Source organism: Ahaetulla prasina, chromosome 6 (assembly GCF_028640845.1).
Source record: "Ahaetulla prasina isolate Xishuangbanna chromosome 6, ASM2864084v1, whole genome shotgun sequence".
Classification (NCBI taxonomy): Eukaryota; Metazoa; Chordata; class Lepidosauria; order Squamata; family Colubridae; genus Ahaetulla; species Ahaetulla prasina.
The window spans coordinates 58,984,720-59,004,644 of record NC_080544.1 but is presented as its reverse complement, the minus strand read 5'-3'; the positions used below and the strand labels follow the sequence as shown (position 1 = coordinate 59,004,644).

General features: G+C 38.0%; 1 protein-coding gene and 1 long non-coding RNA gene across 4 annotated transcripts in view; one reads left to right on the top strand and one right to left on the bottom strand.

Annotated features, from left to right (window-relative positions):
* WBP1L (WW domain binding protein 1 like) overlaps nucleotides 1-19,925 on the top strand; it is a 51,921-nt gene that overhangs the window by 18,182 nt on the left and 13,814 nt on the right. Inside the window, exon 1 of one of the 2 annotated variants that reach the window (XM_058188709.1) lies at nucleotides 5,273-5,499. The exons of the other annotated variant lie outside the window; for it this stretch is intronic. Coding sequence (XP_058044692.1) covers nucleotides 5,473-5,499 — 27 coding nt within the window. The 5' untranslated portion in view covers nucleotides 5,273-5,472. Of the gene's footprint in view, nucleotides 1-5,272; nucleotides 5,500-19,925 lie in introns of those variants that run through there. 2 annotated transcript variants of the gene reach the window in all.
* Nucleotides 1-19,925, bottom strand: part of LOC131201105 (uncharacterized) — a 43,687-nt gene that overhangs the window by 14,259 nt on the left and 9,503 nt on the right. The window contains exons 2-3 of one of the 2 annotated variants that reach the window (XR_009155785.1): nucleotides 10,884-11,129; nucleotides 424-4,898 (exon numbers count right to left, since the gene is read on the bottom strand). This is a non-coding gene — a long non-coding RNA (uncharacterized LOC131201105). Of the gene's footprint in view, nucleotides 1-423; nucleotides 4,899-10,883; nucleotides 11,130-19,925 lie in introns of those variants that run through there. The other variant, XR_009155784.1, reaches the window with a different exon arrangement.

The window sequence follows — 19,925 nt, the reverse complement described above, 5'->3', positions numbered from 1 at the left end:
TGACCGGGATGCCTTATGCACGGTCACCACGCCTGGTTACGCCTCGCTGGATTATTGCAATGCTCTCTACATGGGGCTACCCTTGAGGTGCACCCGGAGGCGGCAGTTAGTCCAGAATGCAGCTGCGCGAGTGGTAATGGGAGCCGCTCGAGGCTCCCACGTAACACCACTGCTCCGTAGTTTGCACTGGCTTCCTGTGGTCTTTCGGGTGCACTTCAAGATCCTGGTTACCACCTTTAAAGCGCCCATGGCTTAGGACCCGGTACTTACGAGACCGCCTGCTGTTACCGTATGCCTCCCATCGACCAGACGCTCTCACAGAGGGCCTTCTCAGGGTGCCGTCCGCCAAACAATGTCGGCTGGCGGCTCCCAGGGTAGGGCCTTCTGTGGGAGCACCGACGCCTGGAACGAACTCCCCTGGCTTACGTCAAGTTCCTGATCTTCGGACCTTCCGTCGTGAGCTAAAAACATACTTATTTACTCAAGCAGGACTGGCATAAATAGTTGATTTTAAATTGGGGTTTTAGAGATTTTAAACATTTGTAAATTTTTTAAATTATCGGCCATTTATTAATAGTTTCTTTTAATTTCTTTTAATTGTATATACTCTGTATTTTATTTCGGCTGTACACCGCCCTGAGTCCTTCGGGAGAAGGGCGGTATAAAAATCTAATAAAATAAAATAAAAAATAAAAATAAAATAAAAATTTCACCCTGTGACCTAGGCTCCCTTAAGAAGCAGGAGGCAGGAATTGCTCTGTTGTGTCTTGTCCAATCTCACCTCAGCCGGGGTCTTCTTATCTGCTTCCGAACACGGAGGAATGTTCTAGTATGCCTCCCGGCCCCAGCCCTGGCTCCATGCCCAGACAGGCTGAAGAGGAAGAAATACCTCCAGCCCCCAGCTCTGGCTCCATGCCCAGGCAAACGGAGCAACTAGACCCCTCCCCCTCCTCCACAACATGTGAGCCTGAGGGAGGTCTATTACCAACAGCTGCCGACTGGAGTGACCCTCGCGTCAGAAGACTTGATAGGCGGAGGCAACAGAAGGAAGGGAGGGGCAGGCCTGGATAAGTGCTGAGTCATGGAGCCACACCCCATGGCCTATATAAAGGATCTGCTTTCTGGCATTCTCTGAGTCAGGCAAAGTCTAAACGTATCTTGCTGAAGTAACTTTCTGGTCTCCTGCCTGCCCTGAGGACTTTGCTAGGACTTTGGCAGAGCTGCAGAGGCACACCTGATTCGGATTTCCCTGACCCGGCCGTCAGCGGAGGAGTGGGACACCACATGGTCCCAGCAAAATCTCTTTTATTTACACAACTGTGAATTATGTTTATTCACAGTCAGCAAGGTTTGTCCATACAGTTTTTTCAAAGGAATATTTCTCAACACACCTTTTCTCATTTGGCAAGCTGCCACAGCTTCCAACCGTAGTACAAGACAAAACTTAGCACAGAGTCTCTCAGAGTCATGGAACGAACGAATTTGTTTCCTGCAAAAGCTCACTCCCTGTTTGCTCCTCTTTTATTTCCTATGGGAGGGGCCAATCACCTCCAAGGTGTGGCTTTACTCCCGAGTCGACCCTGCTTTCTGAGTTATTCTTGCCTTCTGGCAGCTCTGCGCATGCACACACTGGGAACTGACTCCATCTATTCCTCTGCCTTGCTGCTGTCTAACTCCCTCTCTGCCTCTGATGCAGAGCCCTTGTCCGAACTTTCCCTAGACCCCAAGACTGGCCAAAGTTCCTCCCAACCTCCTCACTGTCTGATTCTGCTGCCAGGTCTTCTGGCTGCTAGCGGACCACAACATTTATATATGGCAACTGTAGCAAGATTACTATATGCACAAAACGTTCTAAACTTCCCACAATAGTGGAGAGGTTGATGAAGATGATGTAACTTAAAAGAGATAGCAAAATTGATCTCCTTGATTAGAGAAAAGACAATGTCTATTTGTGATTGACTAAAAACCTCTTTTAGGTTTTTTTGCATGAAACAGAAAGATGCACATGACTTGCGGTTTGGATGATTAAAAAATTGTATAATAGGAAAAAAATGAACTTTTTTGTTATAAAGTGAGTGTCAAATTATTATATCTGCTGCAAAGGAAATCAGAGCTTTCTATGTGTTAAAAATCTTTGGCACTTTTGTCTCTTTCTCTTTTTCTTTGTTTCCTTTATTCCGTATTAGTTTATGTTAACCTTTATGTTCTTTTAAATTTTTTAGTAAAATTTATATAAAAAAGAAAATACATTATTTTAAAATCCCAATAGCTAAATACAAAATTAAATTGCCTCAAATTTAATCTGGAGATAAGACCGTGTTATGGGGGCATGCTCTTTAAAATAGTTAATGGAGGATTTTCATGCCTTCCTCAAAGGAATGTTGAGGATACCCCTTGTATGTCCATTAGATCACTATGTTAAACTTTTTTCAACTAAGTTTGTACTTAACTGTTTTATCAGTTTCAAACAAACTAAACTACTTACATCAAGAGCTAAAATTGAAAAATAATATAAGAGGGAATTCCCGACACTGATTAAAATGTATTCTGTATTTCCAGACTTGAGAGTTGTGAGGCTTCTGGACTAGTATATGACAGGCAAGAACAGCTGCTGGTTTAAGAGAAGCACAAAAATATTGCTACACCTCTGCTTTAAAGGCTCAGCAGAGTTAAATTTAGATCACTTTCTTTCATATCTATACTGCTTTGGAATTTGATGTATTCTGTTGCTAAGGCAAATACCGTTTTATTGGTATAAAATAGAGAAGAACTGGAAACAGATTTAGAATTTTCTTCTTAATAATTTATATCACTCCTGATGAAAATATTTATTGGCTATTTTTATTTATTCAGCAGTGTATTGTGAAAAAGAGGCTGTATCTAAACTTATGACTTGAGCATTGTCATGCTCACTCTTATACTAAACTCCAAGCATGTGATCGCTTTTCATTATTCTAGTCTGCTTTCAATTTTTAAAAAAGGGAATACTCATTTATGTCAGTGCAAACCATTTCCTTGGCCAAGTGCTGCAGAATAAGAGAGGGTTACAACATGGGAGAAGGGTTAGGTTAATCTTTTCTTTCATACATTTTCCTTTCCCCTCCCCAGTTTGTTCTTACACAGTAAGTAAGCTCACTAGGGCAAAAACATGTGAGCATATTGATGTTTCCATAGGTCATTTTACCACCTGGAGTGTGGAGGATTGGCTGAAGGCGAAAGAAGTGTATTTTATGTCATTTTATTTATTTATTTATTTATTTATTTAATCAAATTTTTATACCGCCCTATCTTCCGAAGGACTCAGGGCGGTTTACAGCCCGATAAAAATACAAATATAATACAAGATAAAACACTAATTAAAAAACTTATTTAAATAGGCCAAAATTTAAAATTACAATTAAAATGATAAAACCCCATTAAAATTAAAATTCTAGTCCAGTCCTGCACAAATAAATAGATGTGTTTTAAGCTCGCAGCGGAAGGTTTGAAGGTCAGGAAGTTGACGGAGTCCTGGGGGAAGTTCATTCCAGAGGGTGGGAGCCCCCACAGAGAAGGCAATTTTAAGAGCAATACCTGGTTTTTTCAGTATTCTGTTCTAGTATGGACATATCATACTCCTCTCCTTTTTCTGTAATTTTTTTTGAGAGATATTACTACACAGTACTCCAAATTTCATTTTGATACATTTTAAGAGACACATTTTTTTTTTTTTGTTTACATTTATACCCCGCCCTTCTCCGAAGACTCAGGGCGGCTTACAGTGTATAAGGCAATAGTCTCATTCTATTTGTATATTTTTACAAAGTCAACTTATTGCCCCCCCAACAATCTGGGTCCTCATTTTACCTACCTTATAAAGGATGGAAGGCTGAGTCAACCTTGGGCCGGGCTCGAACCTGCAGTAATTGCAGGCTACTGTGTTCTTAATAACAGGCTTTACCAGCGTGAGCTAAACCGGCCCTTTAAAAGACTTGTTTTAAAAAATAAAATAAAACATCCATGTTAGTTATTTTTGTGTTGATTTTGGTGGGAATAGGTCTTCTATTGAAAATTAAATGAATGAAAATGATTCTTAGCTACAAAATTCCCAGTCCTAATTTTATGCAGATCTATATATATCCTTGAGGGTTTTGTTTAGAATTCTATTGACATTCTTGTGAGTTTCTGCTGGTATACCAGTCAGGCTAATATATATATAAAGAATATAATACATATATGTCATGAGGTAAGTTTAGTGCTCAAGCAGCATTCCTAAAATTATGCAAAAAATTAACAGACACTTATTGGAATGGAATGGAATGGAATGGAATTGAATTCTTTATTGGCCAAGTGTGATTGGACACACAAGGAATTTGTCTTGGTGCATATGCTCTCAATGTACATAAAAGAAAAGTTACATTCGTCAAGAATCATAAGGTACTTAATGATAGTCATAGGGAACAAATAAGCAATCGAATCATATTAAGAAACAGTCTATAAATCGCAAGGATACCAGTGACAAGGTTACAGTCATACAGTCATAAGTGGGAGGAGATGGGTGATAAGAATGATGAGAAGATTAATAGTAATGCAGACTTAATATTAAATTATTAATATTAAATATTAATATTAAAAATATTAGCATATTTTTTTTCTTTTTCTAAAACTGTATTTCACTTACTTTCTTCTCACTCAGTCATTGAACTTCAGGGGCATTTTTGTTCTAGCATACTTTTTTTTTGCCAAAGTATAGACTTTACTTTGCAAGTCGCTTTTGTAATTCTGCTGAGAGCTTCAGGCTGTCCACACCAGGTTGGATATGATTTAAGACATACTTCTTTATCAGCTAGCTTGAGCATGGCCACATCAAGACTGCCAGTGAGGCCCCAAAACTGACTTTTTACTTTTCTGCTTCGGGCCTAGATGTCAGGGTGGATACAAAGCATTGTTGTTTTTAATATTTCTGGTTTTGGTCTAACTGTTTCCAGGTGTTCTAGAGAATAGATATTTATTTTCATGATGTATTGGCCCTGAAAACAAGCTCCAGATTGTTCAAATGCTATTTACCTTTAAAAATAATGAGATATAAAAGTAGTTTTGAGTAGTCATAATACTTAATCCAAGCATTTGGTTTTAAATGTTTCTCATTTCCTAAGTGCTGTGTATTTTTTCTAGACAGTAGAGCTCTTTGAATTGTTAATCAGCAGCTGTCTAAAGAGTTTTTTTTTCCTGGGCAGTGCTGCTACTGATGTCACTTCCCCCTTGGCAAACAGCCGACAGCTCTCCTGTTTCTGAAATTGGTCTCTGGGAGGGGAAAGAGAGCGAGTGAGAGCATGCCGTGTCCTGGGACCCTGTTTATTTAACATTCCCAGCTAAGGAAACTACTTTAAAAAAGATTGTGCATGTAGTCTTTCCATATCAGATGAAGAAATGAGTATGCGGTTTTTGAAATTTCTTTGTTTACACTCTTAGCTTGGATTATGAGTTTACAAAATGCCTTTCCTTTTGGGCCTGCGACAGGTAACTTGTTTTTGGATTCTTGTTTTTTACTGGTTAGGGTGGAGAATAAGAAGTTTTGCTGGTTTTTAAAGCTACCAGGCTTCCTTGTCAAGTGAGTTACTGATTCTCAAAACTCACTTTGGTCATATTTCCACTAGTCTACTTAAGAGGGAAAAGATATTTATATCACAACACTGAACAATCCTGAAGATTGAACAAACTTTTTAAGGAATCAGAATCAGCAGAAAAATGTGTTCTCCCTTTCAAATATTTCTAAGTCTCTTCAAAATTTGAGTTCTGTGTAAGATTTTTTTTTTTTGCTATAACAGTTTTGCTGTAAATAAATCAAAAATTACTGAGATTTAATGTTTACTTTTAAAATATTGTGAAGGTTCTTTTTTTAAAATACCAAATTAATTGGTTCTTTGCTGGCATCCAGCACTGCCAGCTTGCTCTTTTAGATCCAGAATTTAGTAGAGTAAATTTAGTAAATGACAGTTTAGGAATCAACCTGTCCTTTAATTAAAATATTGCTCATCTAACCTGTATTTATTTCATCTAACATGTATTTATTTTGTAAAAAAAATATCAAGTGATGTTTGATGTGATGAGCTTTAAATGTTTCATTATCTAAAATATTTAGTACCACCAAATTATTTGATAAAAATGAAATAGATTTAATTTATAGATGCCTAGTTTTTAAAACACAAATAATTAAATAAGAATTATTTATTCTTTTGCAAGGATTACCTGAAGCATGGAGTTCACATTTTTTAAAAATTATTGACACTATCTTAAATAAAGATAAGATTATGGAAATTTTAATATGGTAATAAGAGGCCATTTTGTATTATATATTATGTCTTGTATCAGCAAATTAGGTCTCTAGAAAACATACGTTTTGCTGGAATTCTTATAAACCACTTGATATTGAATTTGTGTCTATGCGAGATAAACTCTGTGACCTCTGAATACTTTCATGTCAGATTCACCTCCTAAAAGGAAATGTGGATAGCTTCTGATTATATTTATGTCTTCTGTTCAGTATATTATTGGTAACAGAGATTCAATATCTGAAATAAGTTTACTTGCCTATTTTTGGTGTCTCTGCGATTGACCTTTTTATAAGGGCTAATATTTGCACCTGCTTTTTGTTCAATAAGTCTCGTCACTTTTTATCCTAAAACCATCTATTCTGTATGTCCCAACAGATGTGTACCTATCCCTCCTCACTTGTTCTCTGCTATCTACCCATCCATCTTTCTTTTTTCCCAATAAGGTAGTTGTATTTCTTGTTCAGTTCTTTTTTATTGTTTATTTTATTGCTTTATTACCTTACTTCTTTTCTGTTCACACTTTTCATTTCTTTTTTTATTGTTGTTATTGTTAACCACCTAGAGTAGCCCCACAGAGAGATAGGCAGCAAATATATTTAATAAATAACAATTAAATATATTATGAACACAACAATTGTTTTAGAAGCCAAACGTTAGGTTTGAAATCTGGGATAAGGCTGCCAGAGGTTAACTTGGCCAACTCATAAAATAATCACTCTTGTTCCAAATTTCAGGACTCATTTTCACCACTACCCATCTTACAACAGCCCAATTTTTTTATTTCATTACCCAAAAACACCCATTGGAAAATCTTATCAAATTTTGAGGACCCTTTGTAAGTCCCTTCCTCCTCACCACTGTTGTAACTTTGAATGATTGCTGAATGAATGCCTGCCCAGTTTGTTTCAAAGTTTTAGGTTGGATAAGTTGAAATATTCACATCAAATTTCCATTGCAATGATTAAATCTTGTTTGTGTTCTTGTATGCTAAAATTATATGCCTTCTTTCTTTTACTCATTTACTCTAGTATTTAAAAAAAATAGAATGAATATTATGTTTCAGAGTAACACAAAACATGTAATACTATCTTAAGAAGGAAAATTAGACTTTGTCAAATGCTTATGTGGTATTTAGAGAATAACTAAATTTCAACAAAGCAAACAGCTGCAGTCAAATGGATTAACAAGAAAGTGACCAGATTTAATGCATTTTCATTTTCAATTTCTTAAGATATCTTCAGATTTATTTAAAAATGTAATACCTACTAATTTAATTTCTTAACACAAGAAAGCTGGTTAGATATAGTTGAATGCAATTGATGCTAGTTTTTTTCTTTCTTTTTTTTACAATTTCAATCATGACTATAACTTGTTGCTGGCAATCCTTATGACTTATATTGATATATTGACCATCAATTGTGTTGTAAATGTTGTACCTTGATGAATGTATCTTTTCTTTTATGTACACTGAGAGCATATGCACCAAGACAAATTCCTTGTGTGTACAATCACACTTGGCCAATAAAATTCTATTCTATTCTATTCTATAGCAGAATTGAAATCAGCAACTAGGTAATGAAAATATGTAAACTTGCTAAATTAATGTTTTACTGAAATATGTGATATGTTCTCCTTTTCTAAAATGGAGAAACTGAGTAGGCCAATAGGAAAGGTTACATTTTAGTAATGTTTCATTAGTTAGTATTTGATATGTAACAGTAAAGCTTTTACCAGTATTTCTCATCTAAATGACTTTATGCACAAATTCCTTTGATTAAGCAGAGGCAGGCAATTTTTATCAGTTTTTAAAAGGTTCTCCCCATCCCATCCCACTGCCAATATCTCAGAGGCAGCAAGAGGCAAGGGAAGTAAAGCAATGATTTAACTAATGGGATTTTGGTCATGTCATTTGTTATCTTAAACCAGCCAAGCTGTAGCTAACTAATGATTAAAATTTGAGGGGGGAAAGTAAAAATATTTCCAGCTAAAAATGGGCCATTTTCTGTAGAACTTGAATACTTTTCTGGGAAGCCCAGAGGGTAACAGAAAAGGGCCTGTGGGATGCATGGATATTTCTGAATTAAGGTTCAACAGAAATCCGATCCTGCTTTTCAAAAGGAAAGTACAATTGAATGTGAAAGTTTTTTCCCTTATTATTTAACTGCACTCTTAAAACTAATTACCGATATAGCCTTTTAAACAACATAACATGGTACAAGTTCAAGCTGTTCTTATTTTACAAGGATTTCTGCAGAAAATATCTCACTTATCAATCAACATCCATAAACCATAATGTATGAAATCTGTAATTAGTAGGTTGGGTGCAGCTTCTTTTCTTTTTGAGCACTGTAGAGATAAATTTCTGACTTAAGTTATATTAAGAGTTTCCCACATCTCTGAACAAGTCAGAATGCGGACAAATTATAAAAGCTCAAACTGTAATCAAAAATTGAAAAAAGCACATACCATAATCGGACATTAATCTGAGATTGTCATTAAAATAAATTGTCCAGTAAAATTGACTGTAGAAGAATTTTCTTCCTGCTTATTTGGGGTGGGTGGGAATCAAGGTGAATAAAAATAGATTTTTTTAAAAAAAAATAAAAAAGTCCGATTAAAAAAAATTAAATCAGATTTTTTTTATTTTTACCAAATTTATTTTACTAAAATGCTTTTGGAGTAAAAATATATCTAAAGATAGTTTTCTATTTAAGATACATTAATAATTCGGTTTATTCAGAGCTTAGTTATGTAGCATGAGGCTATATATTCTACAATAATATTGGGACTGTCGGTGAGTCAACAGCAGATCAGAGGAGGAGCCGCTGTGGACAGAGATGACAGTTGCTCTTTAAAAATTATGTTTAAATCGAGTTGATTTAAATCATGCCTTTTTACTAGTGATTTAAATTGTGATTTAATTAATAATTAATTAATAATTATTAATTATATATAATATATATATAATTATATATATAATATATATAGTGTATATATATATAATATAATAATAATTAATTAATAAATTGGATTTGATTTACATCAAATCCACCCTGGTGAGAATACTATAATAAGAAATTTTATGTATCTGCCAGGCAGCCCTTAGGTTTCCTCCTAGTTTTGGAAGTGGGGAAATGGAAATTGCTTCACAATTTTCTGAGTAATCTCATTAATACTCATTATATTTGTTACTGGAGTTTTCCACATTCACTGTGATTAAAAATGGCAAGTGGATTAAATCAGATTATTAATTATCAAATTAAGTAGATAATTAGAGTCCAAAATGCACTTTTTAGCTAGCCAGTGTAAGCAAGGCTTTAGAGGAATTAAATTGTGATTTTTAAGCCAATAGCCCATCTTTTTAGGAAGTAAAAGAAATTGATGTTAATGATTTGTGTGATAAATTTAATAAATAAAATCAAAATTGAAATACAGTATGATAAATCACAGTTGAAATATTTAGTTTGAATGTGCTATGTGATAAACCAATGAATGATTAATTATGTTAACATGAAATTAGTTTTCTCTGAATTTAAAATCAAGTACCGGTAAGTATGACAATGCAGATTGTTTATATTTATGGATGCATCAGCATATGTTCAATAAAAATTGTTTAGAATCATTGTACTGTTGGACATGTAATTTAGAAGTGGGTACATTAATTTATATGGTCTTGTTCTTGCTTGATCACTGTACATGTGATCTTCCTGACTATATATCATTCGGATTAAGAACTGTAAATTTGGGGACATAGGATTAACTAAAAGAATTATTGTGTAATGCTGGAAAGTGAAAGGTATACCTGACTTGCAACAATGAGTCATGATGATATGTTTGTCAACATTTGTACTCGCTGTTTTTGACAGACAATTTTCAAGCAATATAATCATTTTAGATTTATTTTATAAAATAATTCCAGATCTTGTCTATTTTCTTTTATTATTTCCCATAGATTTTGAGGTTGTTAAGCCTTTAATATTGTCATACTTTTCTTTGGTTAATTTAGCATAATAAAATTTTAAAAATAGCCAGGATTATGCTTATGAGTATATATTTTTAAAATCATAATCATTTCAAATAAACATATAATAGTGATTTAAGGATTTAGAAAATTTAGAATAAATTCGATTTTTAGAGAAAGGCACAATCGGCTTCAGCCAGCAATTTTGATTAGCAATTAAAGTTAACCAAAACATATGGATTTACAGCTATGTTCAGAATCACATCTCCATTCTCTAGCATTTCATTATTTTCTCTGGGCATCTGAAAGTACAGTATTTGAGGTACAATGTGATAAATAAATAACTCCCCCCTTCTTACTTTCTCTCCTGCCCCTTTTGTCTAAAAATGTTCTGAACAAAATAGAATCTTAAAAAGGGAATTTCTATTTTGCTTTGGATCTATTTTAAACTGAGAGGATTTCATCTATGTTAATATTCTGATACTATTAAAGCCAGTTTAAAATAGAGGAGAAGCACTTTCACTAGTTTGCCTTTTGGTAAATAGCTATTTCATCACTTCCTTTATGTCAGCTTTGCTATTTATTTTGTCAGAACATTACAGTCATACCTCAATACTCCATTTCAAAAGTCGTTGAATTTGGTATATGACGTGTTTTGAAGGAGAAATCTTGTCCCAGCAATTGTCATTCTCCCCATAGTTGAAACACAAGAAAGAACTTGCTGCCGTCGGCTGTCTCATGACTCACTATTTCTTCCAGCTGAAATAGCGGGTCATTTGGTTTTCTTAGTACTCATCGGTTTTAGTATTCATTGCATCTTCCAGAACGAATTACTGATGAGTACGGAGATATCCCTGTAAAACAAATTCCCAAACTTACAAAAATGATTATTGACCAAAAGAATTATCTCCCTTTACTATATCATATCGCATTTAGCAGTAGCATTTGGGAATTATATATCACCCATTGTGCTTTACAGCACTCTTTGGGCAGTTTACAATGTAGAAGCATTATTTGCATATTGCCCCCAACAGTCTAGATCCTCATTTTACCAATTTCAGGAGAATGGAAAGCTGAGTCAACCTTGAGCTCTGTCTGGATCGAACTCCAGGCTGTGGGCAGAGTTAGCCTGCAATACTGCGTTCTAACCTATGTACCACCAGGGCTCATCTATCATAATGTCAGAACTTAAATAGAATTATAAGAAACAAAAGTTGTTTTATATCGGGCTTGATTACTTGCTCATCTAGCCCAGTGGTACTTGTTCTGATTGACAGTGGCTCTTTAGAATCTCAGACAGGTGATGTAGAACTTTTCCTACTTTATCTTTCAACTAGAGACAAAATAATTGAGCATGAAATTTTCTCCAAGTGAAGTTTGTTCTACCATAGAGTTACAATCCTTTTGTCAGACTTCTCTAACAAATATTATTTTAAATTTTCAAGTAGCATGTTGAACACATTGAATGTCTGTAATGGAAAAAACAGCTCAAAGGAACCCTTAAAATGTTTAAATACGTATGCTTCAAATATGTTGCTATTTATGCTGGCTCCATGAGGGAGCATCCTAAGTGGAAAAAAAACGATCTTCAGAAAAATCATCCACATCTAGAAAACATCTTTTAAAATAAATATTTTTGTTACATTTTAACTTTTTATATGAGAACTTTTAAATTTATATCTAATAAATGAAATAAATAAATTGCAAACAAAGGTATATACTACCTTATTTTCTAACTAAAATATTATGATAGGCTGTGACTCATGCTGTACTTTGTTATACATGAAGTATCTAATAGCCCTTGAAGTTTGGGGAAGTACTAGTTTGGAAAACTTTAAGCACTGTAACATGTTACTACTATTTAAAAGCTCTGCATCTCTATCTTTTCACCATTAGTACCAGCTAGTTTTGAAAATTGCTTTGTCATTATACTGTTGGCGGATATTCAAGGTTGGTCTGGACAGTACATAATGTGACTGCCTTGTTTACTGCCCAAGACACCCATCTTCCTGGATCATTTCAAATGAATGTACTTGCAGTTGGAATTTCATGTACCACATTCTTAGCTGCACTACCTTAATATAAATTAAGAGAGGGTTACTATAGTGAATGAACTAGCCTTCACTCCAGAATTTTTCACACAGGAGCATGGCAGGAGACCATTCTGCAGTCATGTCAGATGGCTAATATTTACATAGTATATATTAGTGATAGTGAACTTATGACACATGAAACAAAAGTGACATACCAACATGTAACAACTATTATTGAAAGCACACCCATTCTCTTGTGATAGTTGAAGGCTGTGGAGGCCGCATGAAAATGGGGTGTGCTCTCAAACAGCGTCCAGACCCTCTGAAAATCACGTGAGGTCTTGCATGGCCGCCTAAACCTTGGAAAATCGTGCAAGAACAAAGCATGCTTTCACATGATTTTTGCAGAGACTGAAAAAGCATTCTCCAAAGCCACTTCAAGAACAAAGGCCATGTGCAACCCATAGCAGACTGGGTAGTATGCCTCAGAGGCCTGTCAACAGAAAGCGAACACTGCCTGGAAGTAAACAGAGGGCAGCAGATACTGGAGAATGCTGGGCTGCGGTGACATTTGCACCACTCCCCAAGGCTTCTGTGTCTTGGGAAATAGTGCAAGGCATCCATTTTCAGGGGCAGCAGTGGCTGTAGAGTTGATATCAAAGCTCGGGACTCTCCTTCAGGCCCAGTCTCGGTGCTGTATCAAATATTGCTGTTCAGATGATACTCCTAGATTGGGGGTGGATGGTGTATAGGGAATTGTTATTCTTTTGTTCGAGTTTGGGTGAGTCAAGTTAGTCATTTTCTAAATGTTTGAATACTGAGCTGAAAAAGTTAGACATCACTGTACATACTGTACCATATCAAGGAATCAACAACTTTTTTTTTTATCAATAGAATTTCCCTGGTAGCATGTACACCAAGGAAGGAAATAGCCCACCAACCAATAATTGGTTGTTTGGAATCCTAATTTCAAGATGGGAGAGGTCAAGAAAGTTTTTTCAAGGCAAAACTGAAAGGGTCTCCCTAGCCCTACTTAAGACTTATCTTGGAATAGGAGAGGAGATTTCTCTGGAAGATGTAACTGGAAGAGAAATTGAGATAAATTTTTGGCTACCAGGTTATCTCATTTAGCTCACCGTTGTGATTTGGAGAAATAATTTCAGTGCGATGGTTTATGTGAACTTTTGAGCTTATTACAGATTCCAGGGAGAATATTCCATGTAATGGGTAAGAATCCCGCTCCTCTTTAGAAACTGGTACTTTGATGTTGGCACTTTGAAGATGATGCTGGATGTCTTTTTGTGATGAGTGCTAATTTCTTTTGGGGTAATAAGAGTTCGTGGAACTCTTTAATGCTAAGAGTCCTGTGTGTTGGTTTAAAAATGTAATGAGTCTCTTTAGGAATAACAGAATTGTTCTATTTACATGATCTAAAATCAGTTTGATGATTGGAAAAAAACAGTGGAATAATGTTTGGCATGTTTATTTATATAAACATTTATACCTGGTTGGGCACTGAAGGGGGCGTGCCCCTTATTGAGATGTGCCCACCGGGTTTCCGTGCGTTCCATCAGCCGAGGGCCCAGGGTAGGGGTGGGGGGGTGGCGGTTGTGATTAGAGAGAGTCTAGAGCCGAGGGAGACCACTGTACTTCAGATTGCCGGGTGCGAATCCCTCTTTGTGAGATGGGGTCGTAGGTGTCAGATGGGTTTGCTGATCACGTACCTGGCTCCTTGCTGCGTGACAGCCGCCCTGCCCGAGCTTCTGGAGATGCTGGCTGGGGTGGCAGTTGAGACCCCCAGACTTTTAGTCATGGGGGACTTTAACTTGCCATCTTCCGGCTCGTCATCGACGGCAGCTCGGGAGTTCATGGCTTCCATGACGGCCTTGGACCTGACTCAAGTAGTTGATGGCCCTACTCACATTGGGGGTGGCACTCTGGATTTGATTTTTCTCTCTAGTCAGTGGTTGAGAGATCTGGACTTAAAGGAAATAGTCATTGAACCTTTGTCATGGTCAGAGCACTCTTCTTCGCCTGGACTTTCTGACCGCCATTCACCACCGCAGGGAGGCGGAGCCGATCGTTGGTTCCGCCCAGGCGCCTGATGGACCCGGATGGGTTCCGGACGGAGCTTGGGCCATTTCCTGAGGGTCTGGCTCACGGCTCGGCTGAGGAACTTGTTGCGGCCTGGGAACGGGCGGCGGGGCCTTAGACCGTGTCGTGCCTTTGCGCCTCTGACCCGGCGCAGGTCCCAACCGGCTCCTTGGTTCTCCGAGGAGCTGAGAGGATGAAACGCCGGAGAAGACGCCTAGAGAGTTCCTGGAGGTCTAGCCGCTCGAAGCTGATCGACACTAGTGAAGTCCTATACTAGGACTTACCTAGTGGCATTGAGGAAGCGAGGCGTAGCTACGCCTCCTCCCTCATTGCATCGGCAGATAACCGCCCAGCTGCCCTGTTTCGGGTGACTCGCTCCCTCCTACACCAGGGGGAGCGGGACGACCCGTTGCAGGGACGTGCTGAGGAGTTTAACGGTTATCTATACGATAAAATCGTTCAGCTTCGGGATGGTCTGGACCAAGATTGCGGTGATGCGGGTGAGATGCTCGAGGGCGGTCTTGGTGACATTGTTTGGGATGAGTTTGACCCTGTGGCTCCCGAGGACATGGACAGGTTGTTGGGTAGGTTGAATGCCACCACGTGTTTACTGGACCCGTGCCCCTCTTGGCTGGTGCTGGCCACTCGAGAGGTGACACGAGGCTGGCTCCAGGCGATTACGACCGCTTCTTTGGTGGAGGGTGTCTTCCCGCCTGCCTTGAAAGAGGCGGTGGTGAGGCCCCTCCTTAAGAAGCCGGCCCTGGACCCGGGTGTTTTAGGTAATTATCTTCCGGCCTCCAACCTCCGCTTCGCGACGAAGGTTGTAGAGAGTATGGTGGCATATCAATTTCCCTTGCACCTGGATGAAACTGTCTATCTAGACCCGTTCCAGTCCGGTTTTCGGCCCGGCTACAGCACGGAGACGGCTTTGGTCGCGTTGGTGGATGATCTCTGGAGGGCCAGGGATAGGGGTTGCTCCTCTGCCCTGGTCCTATTAGACCTCTCAGCGGCTTTCGATACCATCGACCATGGTATCCTGCTGCGCCGGTTGGAGGGATTGGGAGTGGGAGGCACCGTTTATCGGTGGTTCTCCTCCTATCTCTCCGACCGGTCGCAGTCGGTGTTGACGGGGGGGCAGAGGTCGGCCCGAGGCGCCTCACTTGTGGGTGCCGCGGGGTCGATCCTCTCGCCTCCTGTTCAACATCTACATGAAGCCGCTGGGTGAGATCATCAGTGGTTTCGTGTGAAGTACCAGCTGTATGCGGATGACACCCAGCTGTACTTTTCTACACCGGACCACCCCAACGGCTTTCAAGTGCTGTCCCGGTGCCTGGAGGCCGTGCGGGTCTGGATGGGGAGAAATAGGCTCAAGCTCAATCCTCCAAGACAGAGTGGCTGTGGATGCGGCATCCCGGTACAGTCAGCTAAATCGCGGCTGACCATCGGTGGCGAGTCATTGCCCCGATGGAAAGGGTCCGCAACTTAGGCGTCCTCCTGGATGAACGGCTGTCTCTAGAAGATCATTTGACGGCCGTCTCCAGGGGAGCGTTCTACCAGGTTCGCCTGGTACGCCAGTTGCGCCCCTTTCTGGACCGGGATGCCCTATGCACGGTCACTCACGCACTCGTGACGTCGCGCCTGGATTACTGCAATGCTCTCTACATGGGGCTCCCCTTGAAGGGCATCCGGAGGCTGCAGTTAGTCCAGAATGCGGCTGCGCGGGTGATAGATGGAGCCCCCCGTGGCTCCCGTATAACACCCATCCTGCGCAGGCTGCACTGGCTACCTGTGGCTTTCCGGGTGCGCTTCAAGGTGTTGGTGACCACCTTTAAAGCGCTCCATGGCATTGGGCCGGGTTACTTACGGGACCGCCTACTGCTACCGAATATCTCTCACCGACCCGTGCGCTCTCACAGAGGGTCTCCTCAGGGTGCCGTCAGCGCGGCAATGTCGTCTGGCGACGCCCAGGGGAAGGGCCTTCTCTGTGGGGGCCCCCACCCTCTGGAATGAACTACCCCCCGGTCTTCGTCAGCTTTCGGACCTCCGGACCTTCCGCCGCGGGCTTAAAACACATTTATTTAATTGTGCAGGGCTGAGCTAAATTTTAAATTTTAAATTACTGGTTTTTAAATTGGCTTTTATTTTATATTTTTAATTTTAAATTAATAGGCGTTTAGAATAAGTTTTTTAACTGTTTTTATATTTCTTACATTGTATTTATGTGTTTTAAATGCCTGTACACCGCCCTGAGTCCTTCGGGAGATAGGGCGGTATATAAATTTGATAAATAAAATAAATAAAATAAATAATATAAAATTTCAAGCGATTTACCAAAAAAAATCTCAAGGATTATAGAGGTTGTTTCAGGTGAGACTTTTACTCTGCCTCATTCTCTAAATTTTGAAGAGGTCCAATTTAATGTCATTTTTTAATTTTTAATCCTCCCATGTTTTTCTAGTCTTTGTTTATTTTTTTTCAACAGGAATTTGTTTATTTCTTTTTGTTTTCATTGATAACTGTGATGCTTTCCAAAACCGATAGTTTTATGTTTTAAAATCTTTCCTAATTATGATGGTGCTAATTTATTTAGCCTTTCATATTCAGTATTCTGAAAAATAGACACAAATGTTATTTTTCTATTATCAGCTAAATTAAAGCATGCTTTTTGGTATCTTACATTAGTTAACTAACAAGCCAAGCAATTCTTGGTTCAAATCATAATTGTATATCCTCTACTCTGATGCCTTCCAGATGTGTTAAATTTCAACGCCTTTAGTTCCCATTTTGTATAAACTCTGTTACTTACCTCATCGCTTACTGTCTGCACTTCACTTCACTTCCTCTCTCTGCTTTCTCCTCATTATCATTCTTTATGGTAAAGATGAACTTTTTTGCTTATGATCTAAGGCACTACACTTTAATGATGCTATAAATATAACACCAAATCACTACCTTGCCTTTATTATTTATTTAACTTAGTGCCTTCTGGTACTATAGCAATGTATTGTTAAGTAGATAGGAACTATCTACTATCTACTAACTATTTCATAATACGATTCTGTGGCAGTAAATGTTGAGCTAAATTAAGGCTATAAAGTTAAAAAAAACTATTGTGTTTAAACGTTCTTGTGCTCCCCAGTGCATTAATTTAAAACATATTTATAACATATTATAAAGCTTACGGCCTGGTTTGATCCAGCTTTAGGCTACGGTGGCTACACCCTTTCCTGCCTGGTCAGGGAGGAAATTCTTATGTCACAGACACTGCAGATTGAAGATACTTTTGCCAGCTTGTTAAAAAAGATTAAACAGAATGAAAATGTACCTAGGATAAACCTTGCTAAAAGTAGCTTGAAACAGATTTGGGAAATGAAAGAATTAGAGAAAAATTTCTAGTCAGCGTTCATCATGTTCGCAAGGAATTCTAATTGTTGCCCTGCCAACACACCTAGATATCTCAAGTAAATACAGGCAGTCCTTGACTTACAACCACAATTGATCCCAGAATTTATGTTGCTTAAGTGAGTTTTGCCCCATTTAATGACTTTTCTTGCCACATTTGTTGCAAGCATGATTTGTTGCAATTCACTGCAATTGTCAAATTAGTAACATGGTTGTTAAGTGAATCTGGCTTCCCCATATGCACCAAGACAAATTCTTTGTGTGTCCAATCACACTTGGCCAATAAAGAATTCTATTCTATTCATTGACTTTGATTGTCAGAACTTCACAAAAGATGATAACATGACCTGGGACAATCATAAACATAGTCATCAACCATCCGAATGTAAATCACATGATCATAGGATGCTACAACAATCATAAGTGTAAAAAACTGTCATAAGTCATTTTTTTTCAACAGGAATTTGTTTATTTCTTTTTGTTTTCATTGATAACTGTGATGCTTTCCAAAACCGATAGTTTTATGTTTTAAAATCTTTCCTAATTATGATGGTGCTAATTTATTTAGCCTTTCATATTCAGTATTCTGAAAAATAGACACAAATGTTATTTTTCTATTATCAGCTAAATTAAAGCATGCTTTTTGGTATCTTACATTAGTTAACTAACAAGCCAAGCAATTCTTGGTTCAAATCATAATTGTATATCCTCTACTCTGATGCCTTCCAGATGTGTTAAATTTCAACGCCTTTAGTTCCCATTTTGTATAAACTCTGTTACTTACCTCATCGCTTACTGTCTGCACTTCACTTCACTTCCTCTCTCTGCTTTCTCCTCATTATCATTCTTTATGGTAAAGATGAACTTTTTTGCTTATGATCTAAGGCACTACACTTTAATGATGCTATAAATATAACACCAAATCACTACCTTGCCTTTATTATTTATTTAACTTAGTGCCTTCTGGTACTATAGCAATGTATTGTTAAGTAGATAGGAACTATCTACTATCTACTAACTATTTCATAATACGATTCTGTGGCAGTAAATGTTGAGCTAAATTAAGGCTATAAAGTTAAAAAAAACTATTGTGTTTAAACGTTCTTGTGCTCCCCAGTGCATTAATTTAAAACATATTTATAACATATTATAAAGCTTACGGCCTGGTTTGATCCAGCTTTAGGCTACGGTGGCTACACCCTTTCCTGCCTGGTCAGGGAGGAAATTCTTATGTCACAGACACTGCAGATTGAAGATACTTTTGCCAGCTTGTTAAAAAAGATTAAACAGAATGAAAATGTACCTAGGATAAACCTTGCTAAAAGTAGCTTGAAACAGATTTGGGAAATGAAAGAATTAGAGAAAAATTTCTAGTCAGCGTTCATCATGTTCGCAAGGAATTCTAATTGTTGCCCTGCCAACACACCTAGATATCTCAAGTAAATACAGGCAGTCCTTGACTTACAACCACAATTGATCCCAGAATTTATGTTGCTTAAGTGAGTTTTGCCCCATTTAATGACTTTTCTTGCCACATTTGTTGCAAGCATGATTTGTTGCAATTCACTGCAATTGTCAAATTAGTAACATGGTTGTTAAGTGAATCTGGCTTCCCCATATGCACCAAGACAAATTCTTTGTGTGTCCAATCACACTTGGCCAATAAAGAATTCTATTCTATTCATTGACTTTGATTGTCAGAACTTCACAAAAGATGATAACATGACCTGGGACAATCATAAACATAGTCATCAACCATCCGAATGTAAATCACATGATCATAGGATGCTACAACAATCATAAGTGTAAAAAACTGTCATAAGTCATTTTTTTTCAGTGCCATTATAACTCTGAATGGTCACTAAATGAATGGTTGTAAGTCAAGCATTACCTGTATGTAAACTGTAGTATAAAAACATGGAGTAAAATCAGTAGTAAATAAACTATATATAGACTTTTGCTAGACAAAACTACAGGTAATCTTCAATTTACAATCAGAATTCAGCCCAAAATTTCTGTTGCTGAGTAAGATACTTGTTAAGTGAGTTTTGATGCTTTTTATGACCTTTCTTGCCACAGTTGTTAAGTGAATCATTGTAGTTGTCAAATTAGTAACATAGT